We start from the raw sequence: 25,488 nt of genomic DNA, 5'->3' as shown, positions 1-25,488 counted from the left end.
GCAATATGCTGTTTGGAGTCCTGTAAGATACATAATGACATATAGTTAGATAAATATTTTGTGGACTTAACAAAGACAAAAAAGCCTGTAGAAGTGTAATTTTCACTTTTTGTTCACTCCCTGCTTTCTGGGAAGTGGGACCACGCTACTTACCTACAGCAAATTGACAAGCACTATTGATAGTCCCAGATAGCTTTGTGCTGAACTAAAATGACTTAAGTGCCCATGTAAATGTCTGTATTGTAAATTATTTGAATGGAATAATAGCAAAAGCACATCTGGATGCTGGAAATAAAAGTATGAAAATTCTGTGGCTGACAACAGCAACAAAGTGAATCTAGCAGTTTAGCTGGGTTTTCCGTCTCGCCATTGAGCCGATAGATTGAATCTTAATAGGATAAATACTACATTTGTTATGAAAGAATAAGTAAACCTCTTCTCTTGCTTTGTTTGTATAAATATTTCATAGCTATGAAAACAGTGATCTCCACAGTTTTTAAGTGTATTTCAGATAACGTTGTTTGTTGTACAAAAATGTGATCCTTGTAAAGAAAACAGAGGCATCATTCTTCCATCAGAACCATTCCGAGCACTCATATTGGAAAATAATGTAGGTGCTTGTAATATTTTCTTCTGTTAAACAGGCTGTCTTATGTTTAATATTTTGTGAAATTGCTTCCATTAATTCTACAGGTGACAGCCATATTCTCCCAGCCCAAATAATTGTAGAACATATTAAAGTTCAGTAGAAATTATAATGCGAGTCTCCCCAGATAGGCAGAAAGCAATGTAAATTAAACAAGAAACACAACTAGGGCTTAGCAGCTCATTTTGTAATTTAATTGAGCAATGTATCTGGTTGTTAATGGTGTTATGGACACATTAGATTGATATGTTGCTAAGGAAGGATGTTTCAGTAGAAAGCTAATTCCTGCTGTGATTATCCTTATGTTCCAGAGGAATTGTTATTAGTATTCTTCTTATAAAATTCATTAGCAGTAGCTGCTTGATCTCCAAATAAATAAGTTGGTTAAATTGTTAGTAGAAAATGGCTAATTATGTAAATGGATTAAGTCGTCAATATTTCATTTCCAGATGCTTTTTTCCCTTCTATGTAATGCTTCATCTTCTATAAATATAGGATGATATAGTGCACCATCGACTGTGCATTCATCTTGTTGAGTACAGTAGACTCCTGCTCACTAGTAGAGCTGCATGTGGCAACGGAAACATAAGACATCTTAATGCATTCATTGCATTTCATTTGTTTTAAGTGTTTCAGTCCTATTCCCATGATTCCGTGTTGGCTATTACTCCGCAGTTGGACTGCACTGAGGACAGCAAAGCTAGCAACCAATAGTTAGCTCAGGGTGACTCTTAGAGCTCATTCGCTGCCATTTTTTCCACATGTTCCTCTAACTTTGGCTCCCAAGTCTGAACTTGAACAATGCAACAACAGCCGTGGTGAAACAGGCTGCAATTAAATCACTAGCTGGGCTTTTTTACTTACTTTATTTGTTTTTAGTAAAATTGCAACCGTGATTTCTCTTCTTATGTATTGAGCGTGTTCATTTCAATTTGCTAGGCTTGCGTTGTACCTTAATCTTTTACATATTAACTCTCACATGCCAGCTGTGAAGTGACCTGCAAAAAGACATTTAACACTCACCTCTCTTCACTGTATTTACAGTATACATTTTAATCAATGCCTGGGGTTAAATTAATGCTGATAGGCTATTTCTAATATCTGGTATCCATGAGATAAGGGAATTGGGTTTTTAAATGAATAAAGCATAGCTGTGCTTCATGATGAATCTTGTAAACTGAGGTACTAATACCTTGTAAAATTTGGAAACCATCAAGCTTCACCAAGCATAGAAAGAGTTCCATTTTCTAGGACTTTTATTGGCCTTTTCAACTAGGAAATGGGATCTCTTGGATTGCTTTGCACAGCACTGTGAAACAGACTGTTCAGAATGTATTGGCCCAACATTTCATAAATCATCCAGTAGGGAAATATTTGAAATATAATAGGAAAGGGTGCTCAGATAAACAAATCTGTATATACTGTTTATGGGGTTCTGTTTTTGTGTGTATCAGGTATTACAAATGTTGGTAATTCTGGAAAAGAAGCTACACTGAGGGTGAAAACTGTCTGTCTGAGGTTTTGTGCTAGTAACCATCGCTGTAATGATAAATGAAAATAGGTTTTTAGGTTCAAACTACTGTAGCTAGACAGTACGTATTGTGACAGGATCAGGCCAGATGGCTACAGGAGAGTGATAGAAGGCAGATATATTAGCCCCAGGTTAAGTAGGTCCCTTTTCCCTGGGTAAGGTAACAGGGAAGGTTCCAGAACAATCAGGAACTTTTTGGAAACAATTAAGGCAGACAGGCTGATTAGAACACCTGTAGCCAATCAAGAAGCTGCTAGAATCAACTAAGGCAGGCTAATCAGGGCACCTGGGTTTAAAAAGGAGCTCACTTCAGTTTGTGGTGCGTGCGAGGAGCTGGGAGCAAGAAGTGCAAGAGACTGAGAGTGAGAAGGCGTACTATTGGAAGACTGAGAAGTACAAGCATTATCAGACATTGGGAGGAAGGTCCTGTGGTGAGAATAAAGAAGGTGTTGGGAGGAGGCCATGGGGAAGTAGCCCAGGGAGTTGTAACTGTCACGCAGCTGTTACAGGAGCCACTGTAGACAGCTGCAATCCACAGGGCCCTGGCCTGGAACCCGGAGATTCCCCCCATCCCTCCATTCCCCCAACTCCCTACTTGATACGGGAGGAGTTGAACTGGACAGTGGGTTTCACCAGAGGGGAAGGTCTCTGGCCTGTTCCCCGATCCACTAGATGGATCAGCAGAGCCTGCGGGGATTGTTCTTCTTCCTTTCTCCATGCTGGCCAGCGAAGAGGCTAACTGAGTGAACGGCAGATTTGAGCCACGAAAGTGGCCAAACTGAGGGCTGCCATGAACCTCTGACGCAAGCAAATCCACCAATAAGTGCAGGACCCACCAAGGCAGGTGAGGAACTTTGTCACAATATGCAACCAGACAAGGGGCCAGATTCACTTTTGATATAAAACAGGTGCAAAAGCAGCATAAAAGGAAAATAAAATCATTCTTTGTTGTAGCACATTATGCTTAATTGATCATGCTTATTTTTCAGCCCTGATTAGCATTCCGAGTGTGTGGTACACATTTAAGGAAGTGTGTAGTGCTTTGAAAATGAGAAGAAAGCAAATATAGATGACTTTCTTTCAAGAAAGTAGCTAATTGTGTATCAAATTGTTCATGCTTTCTGAATGTAATTATTGAAGAAGTGATAGCGCAGTCACTTTGTTAACACTTGTGTAAATACTGTGAAATTTAACTGGACAGAGATTAAATACACTTTAGGTTAGCAGCAATTTACATGCTCAAGATAACACATCACCTCAATGATTTCATTTGTTCAGTACATTACTTAAATAAATGAGGTATGATTTTATGCTTAATATATCAGCCACAATATTCCCTTGGAAAAGTCATAAACGGACTAGCCTCTATTTAACATTTGGATTTCATCAGATCTCACATATTTCTTTGCAGGTGTCAAGAGGAATGTCCTATTGGGACATATGGCTTTCAGTGCACTCAAAAATGTGACTGTCAAAATGGTGCAAAGTGTTACCACGTAAACGGAGCATGTATGTGCGACCCTGGGTTTAAAGGGATTCGTTGCCAAGAAAGAATGTGTCCAGAAGGGCTTTATGGCCTAAAATGCCACAAGAAATGTCCTTGTAATATTACCAACACTCTCAGGTATGTACGTCATACTTTCGACTAGGAGCGGGACTAATAGATACAAGTAAGAAAGCATTGAGGAAAAATCTGTATTTGACTCCATCCCTTTCTCCCAGCAGTTTTCCTTAGGGCCCAATCCAACTCCTGTGAATTCTTTCTTTGATTTGAGTAACTACAGGAAATCTTAAGTCCCAGTTCAGCACAAGACTTAAGCCCTGGCCTAACTTTAGGAAGATGAGTAGTCCCACTGAAGTCCTGAACATTCTGACTTACGTCTCAGTCCTATAACCCTTACTCATATACTTGCGAGGATTACTTGCACAAGTAAAGGCTGTAATATGAGGCCCTTTATGGATATGCCTACCCATTTTATAGACATTGCAAACCATCTACATCATAGGCTGCAATTCCCACCATCTCTCGCAGATGAAAGGATGCCAACAACATGTTTTATTCATCACTTAGAGCATCAGAAGGATAAAAGCTTTGCAAAGATTGGATGGATAACACCATGATACTGAACTCTTCATTTTTAAATTTTCAGTAAAAATATTTTGTATTTTTTAAAAAAAGTCAGAAGTTCAAAAAACAGAGAGATTTTACTAACTTCCATCTCACAGACTCTGTTTATGACGTGGAATTTCTTGTTGAGTCTACGCACTCCAAATAGAGTTGCAAAATGAAACCTAATTTGCTTCATCTTATGTCTCATGGCAAATTACCTTGTTGAAAACACTTGAGGCAGATGTATAAATAGACGTAAATCAATATCCCCCAGTCACTCTCCAGCATTCTAATGAAGTCAACATTGTCAAAATAGACTTATCTCCCCTTCTCGTATGTGCCTATTTTTGCTCTTCGTTTAGTACGTGTATATGTAAAATATTCAAGAAAATAATGATCAGGGAAGGGTACTTGAAATGGAATAAACCTCACTGAAAAGGTCAGATCTTAATTTTTTATTCCTTTTTGCTTCGTTTAAGACCCAATCCTGCGAGGTTCGGACCACTAAATTCATGCGAGATGCTGTGTGCCTGTCATTCCCAATTGATTTCAGTGGAAGTTACTGAACACCTAGCAGGAAGTGCTCAGAATAGGGCTCTTCATCTGCCAGACTAACGCCATTGTATGTTGACACTTTTCTACCAGGCAATAATAGAACAGGATAATGTAAGAGCTTGGACTGTTAAATGAAAGGAATTTTTTTACTCTCCCTCCTGCTCTGATCCTGATTTCACATCCCTTACTGTTAAACGTTCACAGCCAGGCCAGGGTTTTGTAGGTTTCATAAAGAGATAGGGATAATTGATGCTCAAGCAAACATGCCCTTGATAGGGACATTCTTCAATTTTAAACCAGACTGGTAGTGACCTGACTGCTGCTGCTGACCGACCTATCTTGCAGTCTGCTAAGACACAAATACTTACTCCTTAATTATATATGCAAGCAGCACATGTGGAATAGCTCAATTGTGAGTGTTAAGACTTTGCGACACTGAGATTTGGCACTTTTACTGTAGCAGCTATGGGTTACTTAAAACCTCCATCACTCTGAGCAGAGCAGCAATTACAGGTGCGCTCCCCAGTGAAATAGTTGCTTGCACTGTGTAGTTTGCCCCTAAGGAGACTCTGCACCTGCTAAGACCGGGCTCACAGGTATTTTATATAACATAATGGAAGCTACTGCCATGAATAAGAGTGCTAGGCGTGTATTGCTGAGAGTTAGACACCACGGGTTAAGGCTGGATCCTGATTCAGAGGAAGGCTGAGTGTAGTCATGAGACAGAACAGCCGGCAGAGGTGCAGGTCCACTTGATTGCTGTTGGCTCAGTTGCCGGCTGGAGTGGTCAGGGCTATCTCGCTTGCGAGGAAGATGTGGGCAGCGGGTATCGTAGTCCACGGGAGGCTAAGCCTCCCCTAATCCAGGCCGTGCCTGCACCCCAAGTCCCTGCCCTCGCTTGCCCTCTCCCTTGAAGCTGGCAGGGGCTCAGTTCCAGCCCGCGGCCTGGAGCTAAAGGCTCAGGCCAGCGTCCAGGGGCGGCTTGGGCCTGTGGACGGACTGGCTGGCAGCACAGTGCTCGGGACAGTGCTTGGGCCGGTCATCTGGCCAGCAGCCGAGGGGTTGGGCCAGCGCGGCTGCAGGGGTGAGGGCGGCTCAGGCAGAAGGGGCGGGGCAGGGGGCTAGCCTCGCCGAATGGGGAGTTCACCCACCTCCCATGGAGGAAGATGAAGGACTCAGCTAGGAGTGTAAGAAAGATGAGCACACTCTGAGGGAGTAGAAAGAAGATCCTTTTGGGGTGGCTGGTTGGGCTGGCTGGAAGAACCTGCATTGTGTGGTGACAGGCTAGGATGAACAGTGTGTCAAGGAGGGCTAGGGCACATGTTTTTAGAGAGACTCTAAATGTTGGTCGATCAAGGCCCCTCTTAGCTTTGATCCCCTGTAATAGTTAGTTACTTTCTATAGCTGATCTGCTCTTGGTTGCTGCCCAGCCAGTGCTTCCGATGCCTTTCCTTCCATCCTTGCCCCATCAGCTTCACTTGCAGCAGCCTCTGCTCAAGATGATATCTCGCTCTCCTTAATAAATGAGTCTAGTCTCTCCATTGATAATAATCTGTTTTTTCCCTGCATCTTATCACCACTGTTGTGGAACAGAGAGATATCAGCAAGCTGTAGAGCTGTAAATGTTCTTTCATTCATGTGTGGTATTTCAGCCTTCCACTTTTCAATGAACTCTGCAGAATCCTGTCAATTTCTGAGCCAAGGAGTGTCTGAGCTGATAGGAAATGACCTTCTCCAAAGACATTCCATATTTTGAACAACTCTTTGTACAGACTTCCTACTTGGTCCCATGCAGTGCATTCCTTACCCAGATTTTCTTTCTCCTGGGGCTGCTGGCTTCCAAAATGACTCAGTTTCTGACAGCCATCTGCTTTCCAAAAATGCCATTAAAAGCTGATGGCTAGTTTGTTTTGAGACCTTAACGATCTGGGATAATGTTATTAACCACTGGATAGGATGGAGGGAGAGGCCGGCTTCTTTTTCTGTCAGTGGTTTTGTCCTTTTCAGTTCAGTCCTTGGACAACTAGCTTAAACTGTAGCTTTTTGCGGGGGAGGCGGGGAGAACATGATTTGAAATACAAGATCAGCTTTTCACAGAATCAGAGATTATAAAGCCTGAGGGGGGACCATTTATGATCATCTAGTCTAGCCGCCTGCATAACAAAGGCCCAATAATTCCTGCACCAAGGCATTCTGAGAACTTCCGTACAGGGTTTCAGCCAATCCCAGCACTAAGCATAAAAGGCTTGATTGTGACTTGAACTGTATACCCAAGGAGGCAGAGGAATGTAAAGGTGTAAGAACCCCCACTCCTGCCTAGTGTCTACCTGGATGTTGAGAGCAGGTGTGCAAGAGTACAAAGGGCTTATTCCCTTATGCCCAGGAGATGGGCGAAATCTTGGTTTCATCTTCCCAACTAGCTGGCCAGTGCAGCTGAGCCAGCGATGAGGGTTAGCAATTTACTGCTAGCACGGGCCAGCAGCAAACCTTTGTCCTCACCAGCAAAGGCAGAGCAAGAAGGGAACTGTGACTCCTTGTGCTTCAGCTCACATGTACGAGCCCACCTGGAACCCTGAGTCATTACTCATGTGGCTAACCCATGCTGAAGCCAATGCTTCTGTGCCTTCACTGCTCTGCTTGCTAGATTAACACTGGTTGGGGTTTGTCTACATGAGCTGCAGTCGCACCCCATGATTGCAGTGTAGATGTACCCTAAAAAATATTTCTTAAAGGGAAATTGAGAGGGGGAGGGCACCAACAATGGAAAATTGCAGCAAATAATTAATAGGAGTCGAGCTGATGTTAACTATAGCAAAATAACAGGGTGGGGGTAATGTACGGCTTTTACATGGGAGTGCAGGAGCAGAGGAGACTGTTCTAAACTGCGGTCTGCACTAGCAGCCCCAGAGCAACTCCACTGTTATGCTGTGTCTGAGGGGAGACCACTCCCCATTTCCATTTCTCCCGTGCCCCCAGCCTGGCTACTTGGGCCTGATGCCAGGGACACGGTTGGCCCTTTGCATTCATTCTATCTCTTCCACATCTCTCCTTCCTAACATGGGGGTACATTTTAAAGTAATCCTATTTGATAAGACGCGGTTTAACATAGAAGCACACGTGGCAAGGTGTTGTAAGAGCATGAGGGCAAATGAATGTCCCCTTGCTGCAAGAGATTGAAAAGCAGATGTTAGTGAGATTGCCTTCTCTGATTCGTCTGCAGGTCTTGTGTTACCTTACCAGCCCATTGGATTGTCTGTATTGTTTGTGTTTCTTAATTTCAGCTTATTGGCTGGCAGGGAGAAACTTCTTTTACATGTTATCCATCAGGCTGCCAGAGCATAATGTAGACAGATGGGCTTGAAGGGGGCATTTTCAAAATGGGGAGGGAAGAATTATGCACATCTATCTGATTGTTAGTGGAATTACCTGTGCCTTACTTTAAAACTTGTACCTTCCAGTGTCTAAAATCTAAAACTGTATCACCTTGACCTACTGTATGTGGTGAATTAAATTCACTAAATTCTATATATAGTTAAGTTTACACATTGACTGGATTTGTACAGAATGCTGATACAAAGAAGAAGAAACAGAAAAGGAGATTCCTAAATCTCTCTCTGTTTTCATGACAAGGGGTTTCGTTTAGATTTTTATGTAACTCTACTGACATTAGAATGCAGTGGTATTTTTTACAAGTACCAGAGTCTCCGTAATAATATCTCAATACTTGTATGGTGCTATCAATTATAAATCTCAAAGGGCATCATTATCCCATTTTAGAGGTGGAAAAATTGAGATGCAGGGAGAGGGTAAGTGACTTGACCAAGGTCTTATAATAATGGTGGCAGAATCAGGAAGAGAACTCAGGTTTTCTGACATCTGGCATAGAAGCCAGTCTAAGTCCATGAGTAAGTCTGTCCATCAATACAACCTGGCTATCAAAGATTAATGTTATGTTTCAGTGCACTGTATCTCTATGGGATGTTGACCTACTGTTTCTACTTCCACAGAATATAAAAAAGATACCATAAAGCTCAGAGATTTATTTAGAGAATTTTCCTAATTCTCTGGTAACAGCACTCTTTAATGGAACATACAGACCATACCTTTCGAAGAATCCTAAGCAGTACGAGTGCTGGGCCTGAAGAAAAAAAACAGTCTAATTTCACTAGTATGCTGGGACTTTGGTATAAAAGGCTAATTATATGAATCTAGAGGCCACAAGCTTCTGTCTTGCATGTGCAAGATCGTTGCCCTCTTCTAGTCTGGAAATAGAATTGGCTCCGTGGAAGGGAGACAGTGCTTCCACACCCCTGCTAGTGGGCCTGGGGGCAGATTCCATCCCCCCAACTCTTTTGCAGCTCCCTGCACAATGCCAGTTTATGCTAGCTTTGTTGTGAGTGTTAGGATTAATTTTGCCCTTAATAAATAGCCTGCATCCCATGCAAAAAAGCTGTCCTATTTGATAAAAGAGCCAGCCTTCAAGCAGAAATGCTTACGGGGTAGAGTATTTTCAATTGAATTGTCATAGACTGATTCAAACTGCTGTGATCATATATTATTTTTGAAAGATTTAATTTAGACAACAGATGCCGCACTGGTGAAACCCTACAATACGTGCAGTAGAAACAAAACCAAAGAAACGAAAAAAAAATCCTCTTCAGAAATATTCCTTTAATGTTTGGCTTTCTGCTCCCATTAGATAATGATGAATAGATGCACAGGGAGAAAAAATGAGCTTTTATTATTTTTATCTAAATGTTAAGAGGTGCTGTGTGAGCAACCATCATTTCAGGGGGATGCTTTGTCAGAAGAATTTCATGGCTGGTGGTTCATTAGGCTGATGAATTGTTTTAATTAGTCAGTAAAACACTATTTATGATGAAACATATGACAGTCGCAAAATGTGGTGATTCTTAGTCACAACAATATGTAACTAATCTCTTCTACCAATGAGAGCATAAAATAGGCTCACAAGCCAGGCTTTATGAGGTTACCTTTAAAATGAACACAGAGGATATTAATGGTATAGCTACGAAGAAACCCATTCAGTCCAGCCATGCCAACAAGTAACTATAAATCATAAATAGAGCCTAGATTGGTAGGAACCAGGAAGAAGATTCCTAGGATGTTCTCTCTCTATAGATTTTACCTTCGAGACTAGGAGAGGAAATCCTCACTTGTCGCAAAGTTATTCCTCTTCTCTCTACCCTAGGGCCAGAAGGTGCCATTAAGGCACCATAGTCTAATGGTGCGGAGGCGGAAGGAGCATAGTGCTTCCCCGAGAAGAAGCTCCCACTTCTCCCCATAGTGCAGCACGCAGGAGAAGCTCATCCCCTGGAGCCTGTAACACCCTCTGCATCCAGTTGGCTTCACTGGTCAGTGTAGAGGAAAGGCAAGGTGATGGTCATGCCCCCTTTGCATGGCGAGTGCCCCAGGGGGAGCTAGGAGAAGCAGTTTCTGCACAGAGAGGAGGAAGTGGTGGGGAAGTACAAGGAGGTGCCCACTGGCTGCTCCATGGTAGCGGGGGAGGTGGTGCAGGGACAAAGGGAAGAAGGATGCTTGTCCCCTACCCACCTTGGGATCTGCTCAAGGACCAGGCACAATCTGGCCCTTAGAGCTTGATTTTTATTTATACTTTGGCCCCTTTCTGCTGCCAGAAATGGCCCTTCATGGCTATTGGAAACACTCACTATTCAGCATTCAGGTACCCTAGAGAGTTCTGTTGTGTCACGCTCACAGAGGCCCTGGCTCGCCTCTCTGCACAGCGGAGAATTTGTCCCAGGACTCCCGTTGATTCCAGCCCTGTGCACAGCTTCAGGACCGTGGCTGTGCTGAGCCCATTTGATGTAGCTGAGGATTCCAGACATTGTCTTTTCTGCAAGAGAAAAGTTTTCCCCACCTACTTTCCCTCTGTCTGGTTTCGCTGCTCTTTCTGAAATTTTCTGTCCTGTAGTCACTCACCTCTGTGCCAGGAGGCTTGGAAGGGATTCTGTTCAGAGCTCTTTTTCTCTCTGATCACTACACAGTGATCTCCTCCTCCTTTAGTTTATTGTTACCTTCAAATTGTTCCGAGCCCCTGCCCATCCTAAACTGACCATACTGTGCCTAAATACTGCAGTTTATGTAAGGCCCCCATTGATGTCTGTGCCAAAACTCCCATTGATTTGAATGGGGGGAAAAGAGCAAATGCCACGGTGTGTGAAATCATCTGCTCTTTGCAGGTTTCTGAATGCCTGTGACAGGTTGGCGTCGTGTCACCTTCAGCCAGACATTTCCTGCCTTTTATAGCTGCCCTGAGCAAATTTTAGCTTTTTTGTAGTTTATAATCTAACTCTGGCAGATATTTGACTTGGAATTTTCTACTTTCAGGTTTTGTTGCTATTTACAACGAAGATTGTTTATTCATCTGTACCTCTCCGTAATGCCTGTCTTTCTTCATTAGCTGCCATCCACTCTCTGGAGAATGTACCTGTAAAGCTGGCTCGGCTGGACTCTATTGCAACGACACCTGTCCTCCTGGATACTATGGTGAAGGCTGCCAGCTGACCTGCCTTTGCCAGAATGGTGCAGATTGTGGTAGTGTGACAGGGAAATGCACCTGTGCTCCAGGATTTATGGTGAGAGAGAGACAAAAATAACTGGGTATTTAACATGGGGTGCCTGCAAAAAATAAAAGAGGAATTAAGTCTCATGGTCCTTTATTCTGATGATCCCCAGCTGCTGTCCCCAGCAAGGGGGGAGTGCAGTGATGGTTTAAGCCTCCTTTGTCCCCTACTGCAGGTTCTGAGTTGAGCCTATGCTTTTTAGCAGTTGACTCAATGAAGTATATATTTTTAGATGTGTGGGGTAGGATTTTCAAAAGTGCCTAAGGTAGGTAAGTGCTTAACTCCTATGGGGAGTCAGTGGTTGTTGGGCAACTAACTTGCTTGGGCATTTTAAAAAATATAGTCCATGGAGCCTAATTCTCCACTCCTTAACATAGGAATAAATCAGGAGTCAATCAACCACTGTAAAACCAGCATAAGAAAGAGGGAGGAATCAAGCCCACAGCATGCTAATAGCAACTGTAAAATAAAGATCCTCTTTCTTGCCAGGAATACCATTCAGATTTACAACATACAAATATTTTGGGACCCTTTACTCTTCCTATTAGTAAAAATATATATTGCAATATATATTGTTCCCAGACTGCATTACTGCAAAGATGAAGCCTAGTAAATTCCTATAACCTTGCTTCAAAATAATATTTAATTTCATAATGAAGATCCTTCTTGCACAGACATTTAAGCAGCGTGGTTATTGAGGATAGCTCTATAGTCACTGAAGCATATTTAGGCATTAGTATCATTGCCTTCTCATAATGTACTATAATCTCTGGCAATTAGTCCATGAGGGGAAGTAAAGCCTTGAAATTGCTAATTTATTGCCTCTGAAGTGTATTTGTCATTCATATGCATGCCAGATGAATCGAGTTACAGTAGTTCTTTCAGATGCTATAGAATATAGGCTGCAAGGAAGATTCGGCAGAATCTCGGACACCTTTTCTCCCCACCTCGAATCACTTCTGCCCCGCTGAGCTCACTTTGCGGCACATTCCATCTCCTGGGTGGGGAGCACATATTAATGCTCCTCCATGGAGCAGCCTGCAGGTCGTGCTGTAGATACAGTGGGGCCAGAACCCTCTCAAGTCACAAAGCATCTCATCTCAGTGACAGGCTTGAGACCAGATTCAGCTCCAGATATGTACACATGTCTCTTCCTGGAGCAGTGGGGAGCTGTCAGAGTAGAATTTTGCCCTTGGACTCCACCAGCCCTAGGTGTGAATGGAGTGTTTCTGAATGTGGGTGTCTGGCACATGGCAGCACAGACAATAAGAGTGCTACTGGTATGGAGCTGGACAGAACTAATTAGTCGGCGTTGGCATAAATGAATTGTTTCGTGCTTTTTTCCCTAATGTGAAGCTTGGTTGATGTAGCCCAGAGGGCAGCAACTGTGACATGTAATTGCAAAGAATTAATGTGAGATAAAAATCAGACATTGTACAAAAGTGTTGGATCTAAACAGAAGCTGCTATAGCAGGGTAAGGTAAAAGGTTTCATGTAAGATAGGAAACTGTTTAATGTACAATAGCTGGAAAGGCAAATAGGTTGGACCCAGAACGTTTCAGTTTGTTGGATAGCTAGAAAGTGTAGTGACCAAGAAATGGCAGGACCTTTTCCTGGCAAAGAACTCCCTCTACCCACTTCTCTTGCACAGATGGTCTGTTTTTTTAACTGTGCCATGCCTCGTCTGTGTCAGGGCAGCTGGGCAGGGTTTCAAAATGAGTCATCTGCGAATGCAGCCAAAACTGGGAAATTTTGTTGGGACGTAGAACAAGCCATTAAAAACACAAAGCATCTGGTCACCTTTGCTAAATGTATTTAAGTAGAAATAAGTTGAAATGCGTGTGAGTAGTTTGCTAAATTTTTGGAAGTTAAACAGATTTTAAGTTTTAAAATAAAAACGTACAGTATAGCTGTGAAAATCTTTATTAGGTGGGCCACTTCTAAAAATTCAAATGCCAAAGCAAAATATTGGCCAGCTAAAACGTCTTGGATGCGGTTTCAGATCATTTTATATCTTTATTTTCCTTGATGGCATTTTGGGTGAAAATCTGCTGCCAGATTTCCACACAGATGTCTCCAAAAAGTGACTAATGCTGGTATTAAAGGGGCCTGTATGGGTCTAACTTGTTTCTGCAAATGTACAGTAAGTAAAACTGTGTCCTCACTAGGGGATTAGACCACTTTAACAATATAGTTGAAGTGGTACAAAAACTGTGTGTAGACCAGCCCAAAGGGATGTCTGAAAAACCTAACTGATCTGTGCAATTTTCCCATATTCCTAATTGTGTTTAACTGAGTCCTGACCTTGCCAGGAATAACTCACTGGAGTTAATTGCTTCCCTCGCTTACGGTGGATTTGCACTAGTGTAACAGAGTTCAGATTTACATTGGTGGAAGTGAGAACAGAATCTAGCCCACTGCCAACAGAGTCTTCAGATGAATATGTAACTCCCATGTAAGGTGTCACATCCCTATCTCATGGCTAGCATGGAAGATAACAGCCAATTACTTCTGAAGGTGACAGAGTTATTCTGCAAAAAGAAAAGGAGTACTTGTGGCACCTTAGAGACTAACCAATTTATTTGAGCATGAGCTTTCGTGAGCTACAGCTCACTTCAGATGAAGTGAGCTGTAGCTCACGAAAGCTCATGCTCAAATAAATTGGTTAGTCTCTAAGGTGCCACAAGTACTCCTTTTCTTTTTGCGAATACAGACTAACACGGCTGTTCCTCTGAAACCAGAGTTATTCTGTTAGCTCAAGAGGTAGTAGTCTGTGCTGTAGAGCTGAAGTCTATAGGTTCTAGCCATGCAGATGACCTGTAGTTCCAAACATTGCATGTAGCCACCGAGGACATGCCTACATCTATATCTTTACATATCTGCTAATGTATAGGGCAGATGGCAAATTTCAGCAGATAGGAACTTTGTCTGAGCTGATGACAGTCCACACACTGGCACTTTTTCTTTCCCTGTAACAGTTCAACTGCGTGTGACCATCAGCACCTGGGAAATGGAAACAATCAGAGCAGCATTGTTTCACCAGCATGAGGGAAGGGACATTGTAACTAGGCTGGAGGAAGAGCTGCCATTGATGCTGAAGAAGAAGCAGGCAGACGGTTGTGGTGTGTATGTGGTGAGGTGGCCCAGACGGTGGCGGAAGGATTCCGTGTGTATGTGGTGAGGTGACCCAGACGGTGGCGGAAGGATTCCGTGTGTATGTGGTGAGGTGGCCCAGAGGGTGGCCTCTTTATAATACAGATGGAAGTGTTTTGTCTGTTTTGAGGTAATGGGGCATTGGCTAGGGGAGACGAATGATTATTAATACATTTCAGTTCCGACCTTGGACCCAGTGTACAGGCAGAAAGTGGGTTGTGTGATGGGGGGGTCCATGGGAGTTGAGGAGAACAGAATCTTCTCCCCGCTGGCTGCAGAGCTGCTCCAGCAACATCAGGGCGGTAGTAGGTCCTGCAGCTGCTGAGCCTCTCCTGTGCAGGGGATCTGAGAACCTGTAATGACAAGCAAGCCCGCTGGGAAGTTAGTTTGTGGCGTTTTTAATAAACATGCATGAGGACAGCCCCTGATTACTGAGCTGCTTAACCACCAATCAGGGATTTGAAAAGCCCTCCCGCAACCGGACCTGTATTTTGGGAATGCACACTTGTGACACAGAAAGAATCTGATCAACACATACAGGGTGCCACTGTAAACTGGGGATTAAAGCGGAGGAAACTTCTCTAATGGTAGCAGTTCCACCCACTCACCCCTGCCACAGAAAGTCACTCTGTGTTCCTCGTGATAAATGACTTGAGAGTAATAATGGAGGTGGCAGCAGGGGTTACACTGACTCGCTGTGTCCTCCCTTCCCAAGTTTTTAGCATTTTGTCTGTTTTCCAAAAGTCTAAAGGCCAGATTCTGCCCTCACTTACCCTGTTACAAGCCCACTCAAGGCGATGGTGCTAATGGGGTGTAAGTGAAGTCAGGATTTGCCCTGACCCTTCTTCTTTTGTTTTTGGTTCACTCAATTTTATTCCTGTAATTCAATAAACGAGGCAAAGAAGGCCAGAGGATATGAATTAAATATGACAGGAGACCACAGGAATCCTGACCTTCTGTCTGGCAAGGAAATCTTGAAACCAACCCTCAGCACATACCTATCAGCTTTCCAGTTACTCAAGTCATTATATGTGCTGCTGAAATCAGGCTGAAAAGTTCACACTCTCCATTCTGCAACTAATTGCAGCTCTCTGAGAAACTATGGCTAACTAGCTACTGAGATCTTACTTGGCTTTATGGCTTTGTTCCTTTGTGGGTGTTTTGTTTTTCCTTTGAAAAACGTATTTACCTTCATATTCTTTTTTGCTATCTGGTGTTGTAAGGAGATATGGCATTAGAACATTTCTCAGGCCAAGACACTTTCAGCAAACTTTAACGCTTGTAGATGGAGTGTTTGGTCAGCTTTTACTTTGGTGGGTGCTCAAATCTATATTTCATATCTAGGTGACAGAACTTATATTACTTTAAAGGCTTCATCTATCTATGCTGCAGTTTTTTGAAGACCTGTCTATTTTTATTGAATCCTGCATGCTGGCAAGCAAAGCTAGCTCTTCATCACCAAAATGAAAGAATTCATTCTGACACTTCTTTTTTTCTTGACTATATTGGTAGTCCCCATTCAGACCCATCCCTGTATTATATGGTAAGGAAAGGGATGGAAACTGTAAAAATAATCTCTTTATAAGAGATGATTTTTCTTTTGGAATATGCCTCTGAGTCCTTTAGGCTTGCCCAGTTATGACTTTGCATTATGCATCTATAGTCATTTGAATCTTTTGTTATTACTCCATCAAAACTGGATTTTAAAAATATTAATAAAGGGGTGTCTTTAGATTCTATCCTGATCTTTAAGTCCTTATGTGTATGTAACTCCTATTGAGCTCAGCGGGGATTTTGTCTGGAGAAGGACTTCGAGTTTTGAGGACTTTGGGCCCAAGTGTGTCTGAGTCCTTAATGTTGTGTGTTAAGTGGTAGTTTCTGAATGCAATACTTGGTCCACCACTGAGAAACAAATTCAGCCTTTGAGTTTACGTATACATTTCTGCACACGTTTGGAGTAGAATCTATCCTCTGTAACACACCATAAATAACAGGGTGGACACTGTATAGTCTAATTAAATAGAAATCTACCACAATATACAGAACAAACCTAACAATCCATCAGTTAACGCAAACAAAAATCTCTGGCCAGTCTTCAGCTCCTGTAAAAGAAACAAATAGGCCTGCACGGCCCACACCAAAATGAATAAAATCACCAACTGCCTTTTTCCACATTGTAAAGGGAGACTGAAGTGGTCTGTTGAGTGTTCCCTCTGGACTCTGGCGCACACAACATCTGTCCCTGGATCCTTGAAGGGAATACACAAAAGAGAGAAAAGCCTTTCTTTCATCTGCAGCCCTTATTCACCCATCACTTTGGCCTGGGGGCAAAGAATCTTGGGACCACAATAGCGAAGATAGTAACCTCCTGGAAAGAATTGGGGGGAAGAGATGCATTGTTCCAGAATGTAACTTAAATTAGCAATGATGCATGGTAGAGAGGGTCAAATAAGAACATCCTTGACCGTGTAGATGCATGTACAGAAAGTGACTGTCTTTCTGTCCTGAATGTTGGTCATGTCTTGTCACGTTCCATTATGTGATGTAACCATCTCAACCTACACCAAATCTTCCTCATTCTTTTTCTCCCTCATAACAGAACAACATCTGGTACGCACTCTCCAGTCCTGGCCCTTTAAAATTTCCTCTTCCTTGAAGGAAGGCAGCATCTTACAGAAACCTAGTGTTCTTCAGCTGAATTTACCAAGCAGGGTAGAAATCCCATGCAGATCAGGAGGAATTTAAAGGGCCAGTGCTTTCTCAAACACTCATGATTGATAAATATAAATGTATCAGAAGATTCACATTCTTCCTCATTTTTGCTTTCATCTTTATTACAAATGTACCATCCTTCACCATTTCAGAAGCAATATTGGCAAATGAATGAGATTCTTCATGGTCGTATAAACCCTTGATTCAGTAGTAAAGGTATTTTATAAACTTCACAGAATTCTTGATATGGAAAATTATCCTGGGGTTGAGATAGTGGATCTGTTTTGGGGTCTTTAATTCATTTAAATGATCAGTTTCTCTTTGAGGCAATTCTAAAAGTACTTCAGTGGAAGCTCATCTCAGAGCAACAGGGCACCTCATCAAAAGATTTTTTTTTAAAAAAGAGGGGAAAAAATCTTCAATAGAGCCTCTCTCCTTTTATCCTTGATTTACCGAGCATATCGGTTACCCCCCTTTGTGAACAGCTCTTTTCATTTATAAGTATAAAATAAATTCAACTCTTCTATCATGGTGTTTTTGTTACCAATCACCAATATACATTTTACTGGCTGGTGGTGGGGAGGGGGAAAGTTTTGTGGCACAGCGATTGTAGAATCAACTGGAATATTACAGGCAACAAAAATAGTTTGCCCAGTCTTATTTCACAGATTACATAACGGCACAAACAAGTTGTATTTTCTGCTTGCCCATGTGTATTTGTAATCCATTGCTTCAGAATAAAGGTGAATGGCTTGTAGTAGTGGCAACCGCCGACAGAGAGGCTGCACATGTGGCTTTTTGCTCAGGTGCTAGCAAGGTGTGGCTGAATCAATAATCAGTTGCAAGAGCAAAAAAACACCTTGCATCAAGGTCCCTAAAATAAAAAGGACTTTGTGGGCCAGAGTCTGAACCTGGAGCATGATAGGGAAGCAACCTGTCTTTATTCTATCAGCCTTTGGACTCTTCCTCCTCCCTGGATGTTTTTTCAACATGCCATTTATTGCCCCTTCTTTTGTTTTCTTCCCCTGTAGTCATATAACTGTCCCTAGGGGGATTAACTGTCTGAGGTGGAGTGAGGCCACAAAATGGGGCATTTTGTGTCCTTTCCTATATTTTGCCTCTTTTTCTGGTCATTGTTGTCAGCCATGGCTTGGTATCTTGCCAGAGCGAAGGAATGCCTATGTGAACCCATCTCCACTACCTCAGCGACTCAGGAAGTTAAGAGACAGGGATCATATGTGGGGCGGGGGTAAACCATGAAGGGCTATAAAAGTGAAGACCAGTTTGTGGTGGTGGAAGAGGGGGAGCCAATGGAGGGATACAAACAAAGGAGTGACATGATCAAAGCAATGAGCCAGGCAGATGATTTTTGGCTGCAGTGTTTTGAATGGATTTTAGAGGAGCCAAGGTGCTTTTGTCAAGGCCAGACGGAGGTTGCACTAGTTGAGGTGCATGGTAGCAAAGACCTGGATGAGAGTTTTAGATAGATAGCGTACTGAAAGAAGTACAAGATTTAGACACATTGTGGATGGGTGGGTCTAGAGAGAAGGCCGCCTCAAAGATGATGCCCAGGTTATGGACCTGAATGAGAGGTAGGATGCTAACATTGTCCACTCTGGATTAATCTGACCGTGTCTGGAAGTTCGTTCCACAGCCAGGTCCACTCCACTGAGAATGCTTTATCCCCAGCTCCCACACACTTGGTTCTGGATTTAGTGATCTTCACTGCCCAGATAATTGTTATTGTCTTGGTGGTTCATAGATGGAGATGCAGTCTGTAATGTAACTGGAACCAGACCTGTTAATTGCTTTGAAGATTAGGATCAATGCCCAAGACTCGTTGCACAACTGCACTGGGAACCGATAGAGGGACTAGAGCACAAATTTGTTGAGCTCATGGCAACCTAAACCATGGAGGAGGCAGGCAACTGCATCTTGCACCAGCCTGACCCTCATCCAGGAGGTGGGAGATTGAGTTTTCTGGTGAGACAGCGGTGAAAGAAAGTGTTTTTAGTCATTGATACTTCCAAGTCCTACAGAAAGTTTCTCTGTCAGTCGGACTGCATGCCTGAAGGCCTCCATTCACCGGTGTCCAAGAGAGCCCTCTATGGCATGATCCATATTTTACAGCACCCTTCTACCCTAATAAGTTCCAGCATCTCCACCTCGTTGGTTTTTACCATTCACCATCCAGGACCAGCAGTTGGAGGGCCACCGTCCTGTCACAAGTTGATTTTGAGAAGCAGACATCCTGAAACCATTTCCAGGAACTGTCTTTGTTCATGTCCAGGTAGAGTAGCCACTCTCATTTGGTTATTGGCAAGGATGCCTAATGTGGCAAATGTTTTAAGAAGGCTTGGCTTTCCAGTGCAAAAATGGGCTCAGCCAGGTGAATGACTTGTTGTCCCTGAGAGTCCCCCCACTAAATGCTCAGAGGCCAACAGAAGGTCCTCATTGGGTCCCACCTTGATACCCCTGCAAAATTTTCTCTGAATTTGCTAACCTGTCTGTTTGCATAAAAGATCTGCATCTGCATGTCCAAAACAGCTGCCCTTGCCATTTTTGTGGGCATAGGGGACTGGATGGTCCAGGAGATAAGCCTTTCATCCTTTGGCTACTGGTGCAAATCTGGGCTAAATCAGTACAGATTGAATATTATCTTCTGTTGGCTGTTCAATGACCTGTATGAAATGAATTTGGTCTCAGTCCAGCTCCCAGTAGGCAGGTATCCACATCACTAATCCCATCTCTGTTGGCACTGATTGGCAAACTTGCTGCCAGACTGAACCACCCTTTCACCCTCAAGGTCAAGGTCAATGATGGGGCCATGTGACCAATCTTATAATACCAATCCAGGGCTGTAGTGTTTCTGTGAATAAATAGAGAACTCCATCCCTTAGACCTGTCAATCCTGGCACCTTTCACAAGCATTACATTCATCCCAAACGGTGTTCTATTTTTGTTAAATTGTAGACACCTTTTTGAAAACTTGGTCCCCTGTGGGATGGCACTACCAGAGCAGCAGCCTCTAGAATTGGAAAAAATGGTTTAGCAGGAAGCTGGCCAATTGCAAGAGAGGAAGGCTTTTTTTTCTCAGCCCCAGAATGTAAAACAGTAAGACATCCGGCAACCTGATCCCGAAGTAGGGTCGTTATTGGGAGACCACCTATCCATTTCCAGGCTTTCAGATTCAGCTGCTTCCCAGCTGCTTTTTATACCAACAGACCAGGTGCTTGCTGCCTGTTAAACTTGTCCTCATTCTCCCCTTGGAGCTTCTGCTGACCAATTAGGCCTTTTTGCCGGATCACTGGCAGCTGCACTGTCTGGAAGTCTGTGTGTCCGTAAACCTGACAATGTTCACATCAGCCTCTGGCTGTAGGGGACATAATAAAGGATCCCCTTACACCCACAGGCATTTGTTGTGTGCTTTTCAAGAGGTAAACTATTGTGCTGGAATATTTAGCAAGGTCAGTGGATGCGGTTCACAGTGGTTCTGCATGGTTTGCAGAAATTACGACTCTTGCTTTGAAATCCCTGCAGTTTTCTTCAGATCTCCCTTAGGAACTTCCTTTGTTTTGTTTTTCTCTCTCCAGTGGAGGAGCCTTTGAATCTGAACTGGGAAGGCCAAATTCTGCTCCATTACTCCAGGTTTACTTTAGCATCAATTATTGGCTTCCATGGACTTGCCCCAGATTTACATGAGAACAGAATTGCCTTCCTCTGTTAATGAGCCATGTCTGTTGTCCCCCTTTTTAATACTTGTTCAATTACATGCAGCATGTATAATCTGATAACAGCTGTAGTCAAGTCCCAATTCTCCTCCTCTTTCTTCTTTTGTTTACTTTTTTCTGTAAACTCTGCTGCTGTTCTATTTACCTCAATACTCCAGAATTTCGTAGGTGGGTCCAAAGGAGCTAGTTTCCTATAGGAACTCAGAATGCTTCTCTCTGCTACCAGTTGACATATTGCTTCTGTTTCACCTTTAATTGGCAATGTGGCTATGTCAAATTTTATTTCCATTTCTGAAGTCTCATCCAGTACCAGAGGGGCTCAGTACCTAACTGCAGACTGAGTTATTTGATACGAATTTTGCAGGGAAATATGTTGTTTGTTTTTGTCTCCAACTATTAAGCTTCTAAACTTAAATATCTTCATTGGTGCTATTTGCGTAGCTGTGGACAGTTCTTTGCATAGTTGCTGGTTGATTCTCTTTCTAGTTCAGATTGAAAATTTAAGGGTTGCAAAAACCACTACAATAGAATGTAAATCATTGATTAGTTTTTCATTTCGTTTTCTATTTAACTGTGGTCTCTGAGGGCTCAATTTTATCCTTTTTTAGAAAAGTGCACGTAAGTCCAAAATCCCAGCGTAACTTTGCATGTCGTGCGTGTAATAGAACTTCTACCAGATACTAGTCTCTGTTTTTTCAGGGTGGTCATGCACGCACACTTTGAAAACTGCACATATCTTGTTTGTCTGCCAATGGGGTCTTTGCTTCAGCTAAACGTGGCTTAGAGTTGAAGCCATATTTACTGTCTGTGTGTATATACATGTTTGTGTTAACGTGTGCACACTCTTAACTGTGCAGGTATTGCCGTGATTTTATAGTGTGTGTCTTCAGTATTCTGACAATTCAATAAGAGCTGAAACCAGGGTCTTTTTTTTTTTTTTTTTTTTTTTAATGAACATGCACAGATCAGGGTAGTAGCAGTGACTACAATTATGTTAAGCAGACAATGCAATATATGCATATTAAATTGCCCAGTTCAGTCTGGTAGAACCATAAATATGTAGAGCTGAAAAATATGATGGACCAAATTCATCCCTGGTGCAAGCCCATTGCCGTGAGTAGACTCACCCAGGAAAGGGTTTGGCCCAGTGTATTGTCACTTTTTGGACTACAGGGTTGCTGTACTTTGTGTGGGATGATTGAAGTGAAAGTCATGTTACATGCCGGCTGCACAAAAGGTGACGTACCTCAGCCTAAAGCCAGCACCTGCTGGGCTGTTCAGTTCTTGCTGTGTAGGCGAGAAGGTGCCTTTTATGGCATCACTGGAGTTTTTTAAGAACAGGGTAGGCAAACACATGTCAGAGATGGTCTGGGTTTACTTCGTCCTGACTTAGCACAGGGGGCTGGAGTACATGACCTGGAGTGAATGGGGCCTGGACAGTCATGTCTAATGGGCTAGTCAGGTGCCACACCAAAGGTCAGAGCTCAAGGGTGGGACATAGGAACTGGGACCTGGAGTGAGGCAGGAACCAGGAACGGATGGGGATAGGACAAGGTGGACAGGAAGGCAGGGCATCGGAGTCTGGTAAGCAAGCAGAGTCCATGGCAGCAACCAATCAGGGATTCCTCTAGTTTCTCAGACAACTTCCTTTGCCTCTTTCTGGTTTAAATAGAGCTCCCCAGCCAGCTGGTGGTGCTGGAAGTTACCCCCAGTCGGGAGCTTTGTGGGCAGGTCCCTTTGTGAGCTAGCACTTTGTTGGCTAACTTCGCCAGTTATTCAGGTGAGCTGCTGGGTAGCAACCATGGTCTGAGCTCTGCCTGCAGATCCGTGGGCCCAGGTTCAAGCCCTGTAATCCCTCACAGTCCCTTCTGGGCTGGCGCATCAATGGCTCTCTGAGGTGTAGTTTGCTTCCCATTGAATTCTCCCACCAGCGGTGTCCTGAAGTGGTTAACAAAGACGGGGAATACTGCCAGTTCTCTAGTATATCTGTAACAGAGGAAAAAAGACGACATCTGCAAATGATGGACTCCAGTCATTGACTTCTGGACCTCCAGGGAGTGTTGCAAAAACCACAGGATGCTATCGAGTGCTAGATGGTATGTTTAGCGCTCTGCTTATGCTGACCTCCCTACTGCAGAGCTGAGCAGCCTTCTCAGTTGGGGGCCAAATGTACTAGTTCCAAAAAGGCAAGAGGCCACAATCAATACTTGGAGGCAGATCCTTGTCACAGGCCCCTTCCTTTGTGCCACTTAGGCAGTGCAAAGGGAGCAGAAACTACTCCTAATTCCCAGCTGGGGATTTTCCCCGCATGGAGGCGTTCACAACAGATGTAGAGTCGGCATAGCCAGCTCCTACATCTACATCTTCCTCCTTGTCCAGGGAGCAGAGTGGGATGGCCGAGTGGAGTGTGCTCTGGTTATCCTCAGCAGGTGGTATGGTTTCTTAAAGTTAGATTGGGCTAACCAGGGCAGGGCTGGGTCAGAGAATCAGGGAGCCATAGCTGGTTGTTTGTTCTCATTTTCCCCTCTACGTGCCTTCCCCTGGCCTGCCCTGGGCAGTGATGTGAGGAAGGGAAGCCATCCTTTACTAGGCACTCCCTTAGGTCGGTCAGAGCTAGGTGAGCTTCTATTGTGCTCTCCTTGGGGCTTCCAGAGCCTGGCAGGAAAGCAGCTCATGGAGCAGCCAGAGGTACTTTCTCCACCCTTCCTTGTGAGGCAGCTGGTGTAAATTAGGTTAGCTTCATTAATGTCAATGGAGCAATGCTGATTTAGACCAGCTGCGGATCCAGCCCATTATCTTTGTTAAATTCTGTATGTATTTTTTTTAACATGCACATCTAGGTGATATGGAGCATAGGAATAAAACTACTACTGGAATCAGGCCCATATGCAGAATAAATTATTTGTATTGAAAATTTATTGTAACTGATTATGTGAAGGGGGGAAAAATCACACAAGGCTAGATTCTGCCGCCCTTTAATCACACTGAGCATTACTTCACGCCACGAGCAATTCCATTGAGCCAGAACATTTCCCACCTTTGATGCGTGAGGTGTATTAGTGCTAAGCACTGGACAGAGTGTGACTGGAATAGCTCGTGCTATGGCAATCCCCAGAAACTGGCACATCTCTAGGGAACTGCTGGTGTAGCCTAGAGCAGCCCTTAGCCTGCTCTAATTGACACTGGGAAATCAAGTGGCCCCAGTGGGGGAGTGGAAAGGTAGCTCAGAGCACAGTTTGGCCACATTTGAGATTCTGGCCCATTTTCCTTAGTGGGACTGCTTGTGGAGTAAAGTACTGCTCACCATGAGTAAAGTGGCAGAAATAGGCCCATAGAAAAAACATATGGGCTCCAATTCACAAAAATTCACTAGATATAACTGTAATCCAGAGTACATTGAAAAAAAACAAATTATGTATAGTTTTGTTGTCAGTTTCCACACTCAATTCTCTCTGCTTTATTTATGCACAGCAGGGGCTTTGGTTGTTGCACCATTAGAAATGTAGCCAGTACTTCCTTGTTCTGATCTTTGGGATTTATGCACCTGTATCTCAGATCTCACAATATATCTTCTAACAGGACTCGAAGTATGTTTTATTTTGCTGACTAACCCTTTCCAGGAAGTCAGGCTTTCTCTTTTGTTTCTGTTTCACTAAAACCCTTTTACAATAAACTAAATTTCAGAATTATTCCCAGGAAGGCAGATTTACTGTATACATTAATATATTAGGACAAATTCAGAGGTGAAGTAAATGACAATGTCAGTTACATCCATTGGTAAATCAGTGTAAGAGGATGTAATTTAAACAGCAAGGGATAAAAAAAAGTCAGATTTTAGAAGAAAAAGCAACACATCACACCCACATCCAAATGCATCCCCGCCACATGTGGCACTAGTTGGTATTATTGTGTTAGTCTTGCTGGAAAGCCACAGGATTGGTTGTGGAGAAACTGAACTAACCCCTTGCTTCTAGCATTGATGTCTCCAGAAGAGATACGATGCCCTCAGAGGAGTAGAATGGGGAAGCCTTCACTGATGCCGTATTGAAACTGCTTTATGACTAAATAAAGGACTTCAGTCTTCAGGACTGTCAAGCCCTGTAACTTTCAGGAGCACTAAATTCCCTCTTTAAACAAGCATCACCGTCCCTCTCCCATCCCCTCCCCATCTCAGAGAAGGAAAGGGTGAAATGATGAAGTGAAACTGTCACTAGAAAAGGTTTCCCAGTGGCAACTGCAGTATGTACGTGCATTTAAATATTTGGCACAGCTACATCAAATGACATAACAAACTGAGTAAAGGAAAATGTGTCCTTTCTCAGGAACAATGATTATCTGCAAATTTAAACCCTAGATTATACTAGTAACAAGAACCTTATGGTTGTTGCACTAACCTCTTTTCTGCATTATATCATTAGCACCAATAACAACATCTGCAGGGAGTA

At 43.2% G+C, this 25,488-nt stretch overlaps 1 protein-coding gene across 8 annotated transcripts in view; it reads left to right on the top strand.

The window, feature by feature from the left end:
* Window positions 1-25,488, top strand: part of MEGF11 (multiple EGF like domains 11) — a 380,480-nt gene that overhangs the window by 258,682 nt on the left and 96,310 nt on the right. For all 8 annotated transcript variants that reach the window (XM_075133231.1, XM_075133230.1, XM_048866672.2 and 5 more), the window contains exons 10-11: window positions 3,589-3,801; window positions 11,285-11,459. In XM_075133231.1, coding sequence (XP_074989332.1) covers window positions 3,589-3,801; window positions 11,285-11,459 — 388 coding nt within the window. The remainder of the gene's footprint in view (window positions 1-3,588; window positions 3,802-11,284; window positions 11,460-25,488) is intronic.

Source organism: Caretta caretta, chromosome 10, assembly GCF_965140235.1.
Source record: "Caretta caretta isolate rCarCar2 chromosome 10, rCarCar1.hap1, whole genome shotgun sequence".
Taxonomy (NCBI): Eukaryota; Metazoa; Chordata; order Testudines; family Cheloniidae; genus Caretta; species Caretta caretta.
Note: the sequence above shows the minus strand (reverse complement) of the source record. Positions and strands in the feature narration are given on the sequence as shown.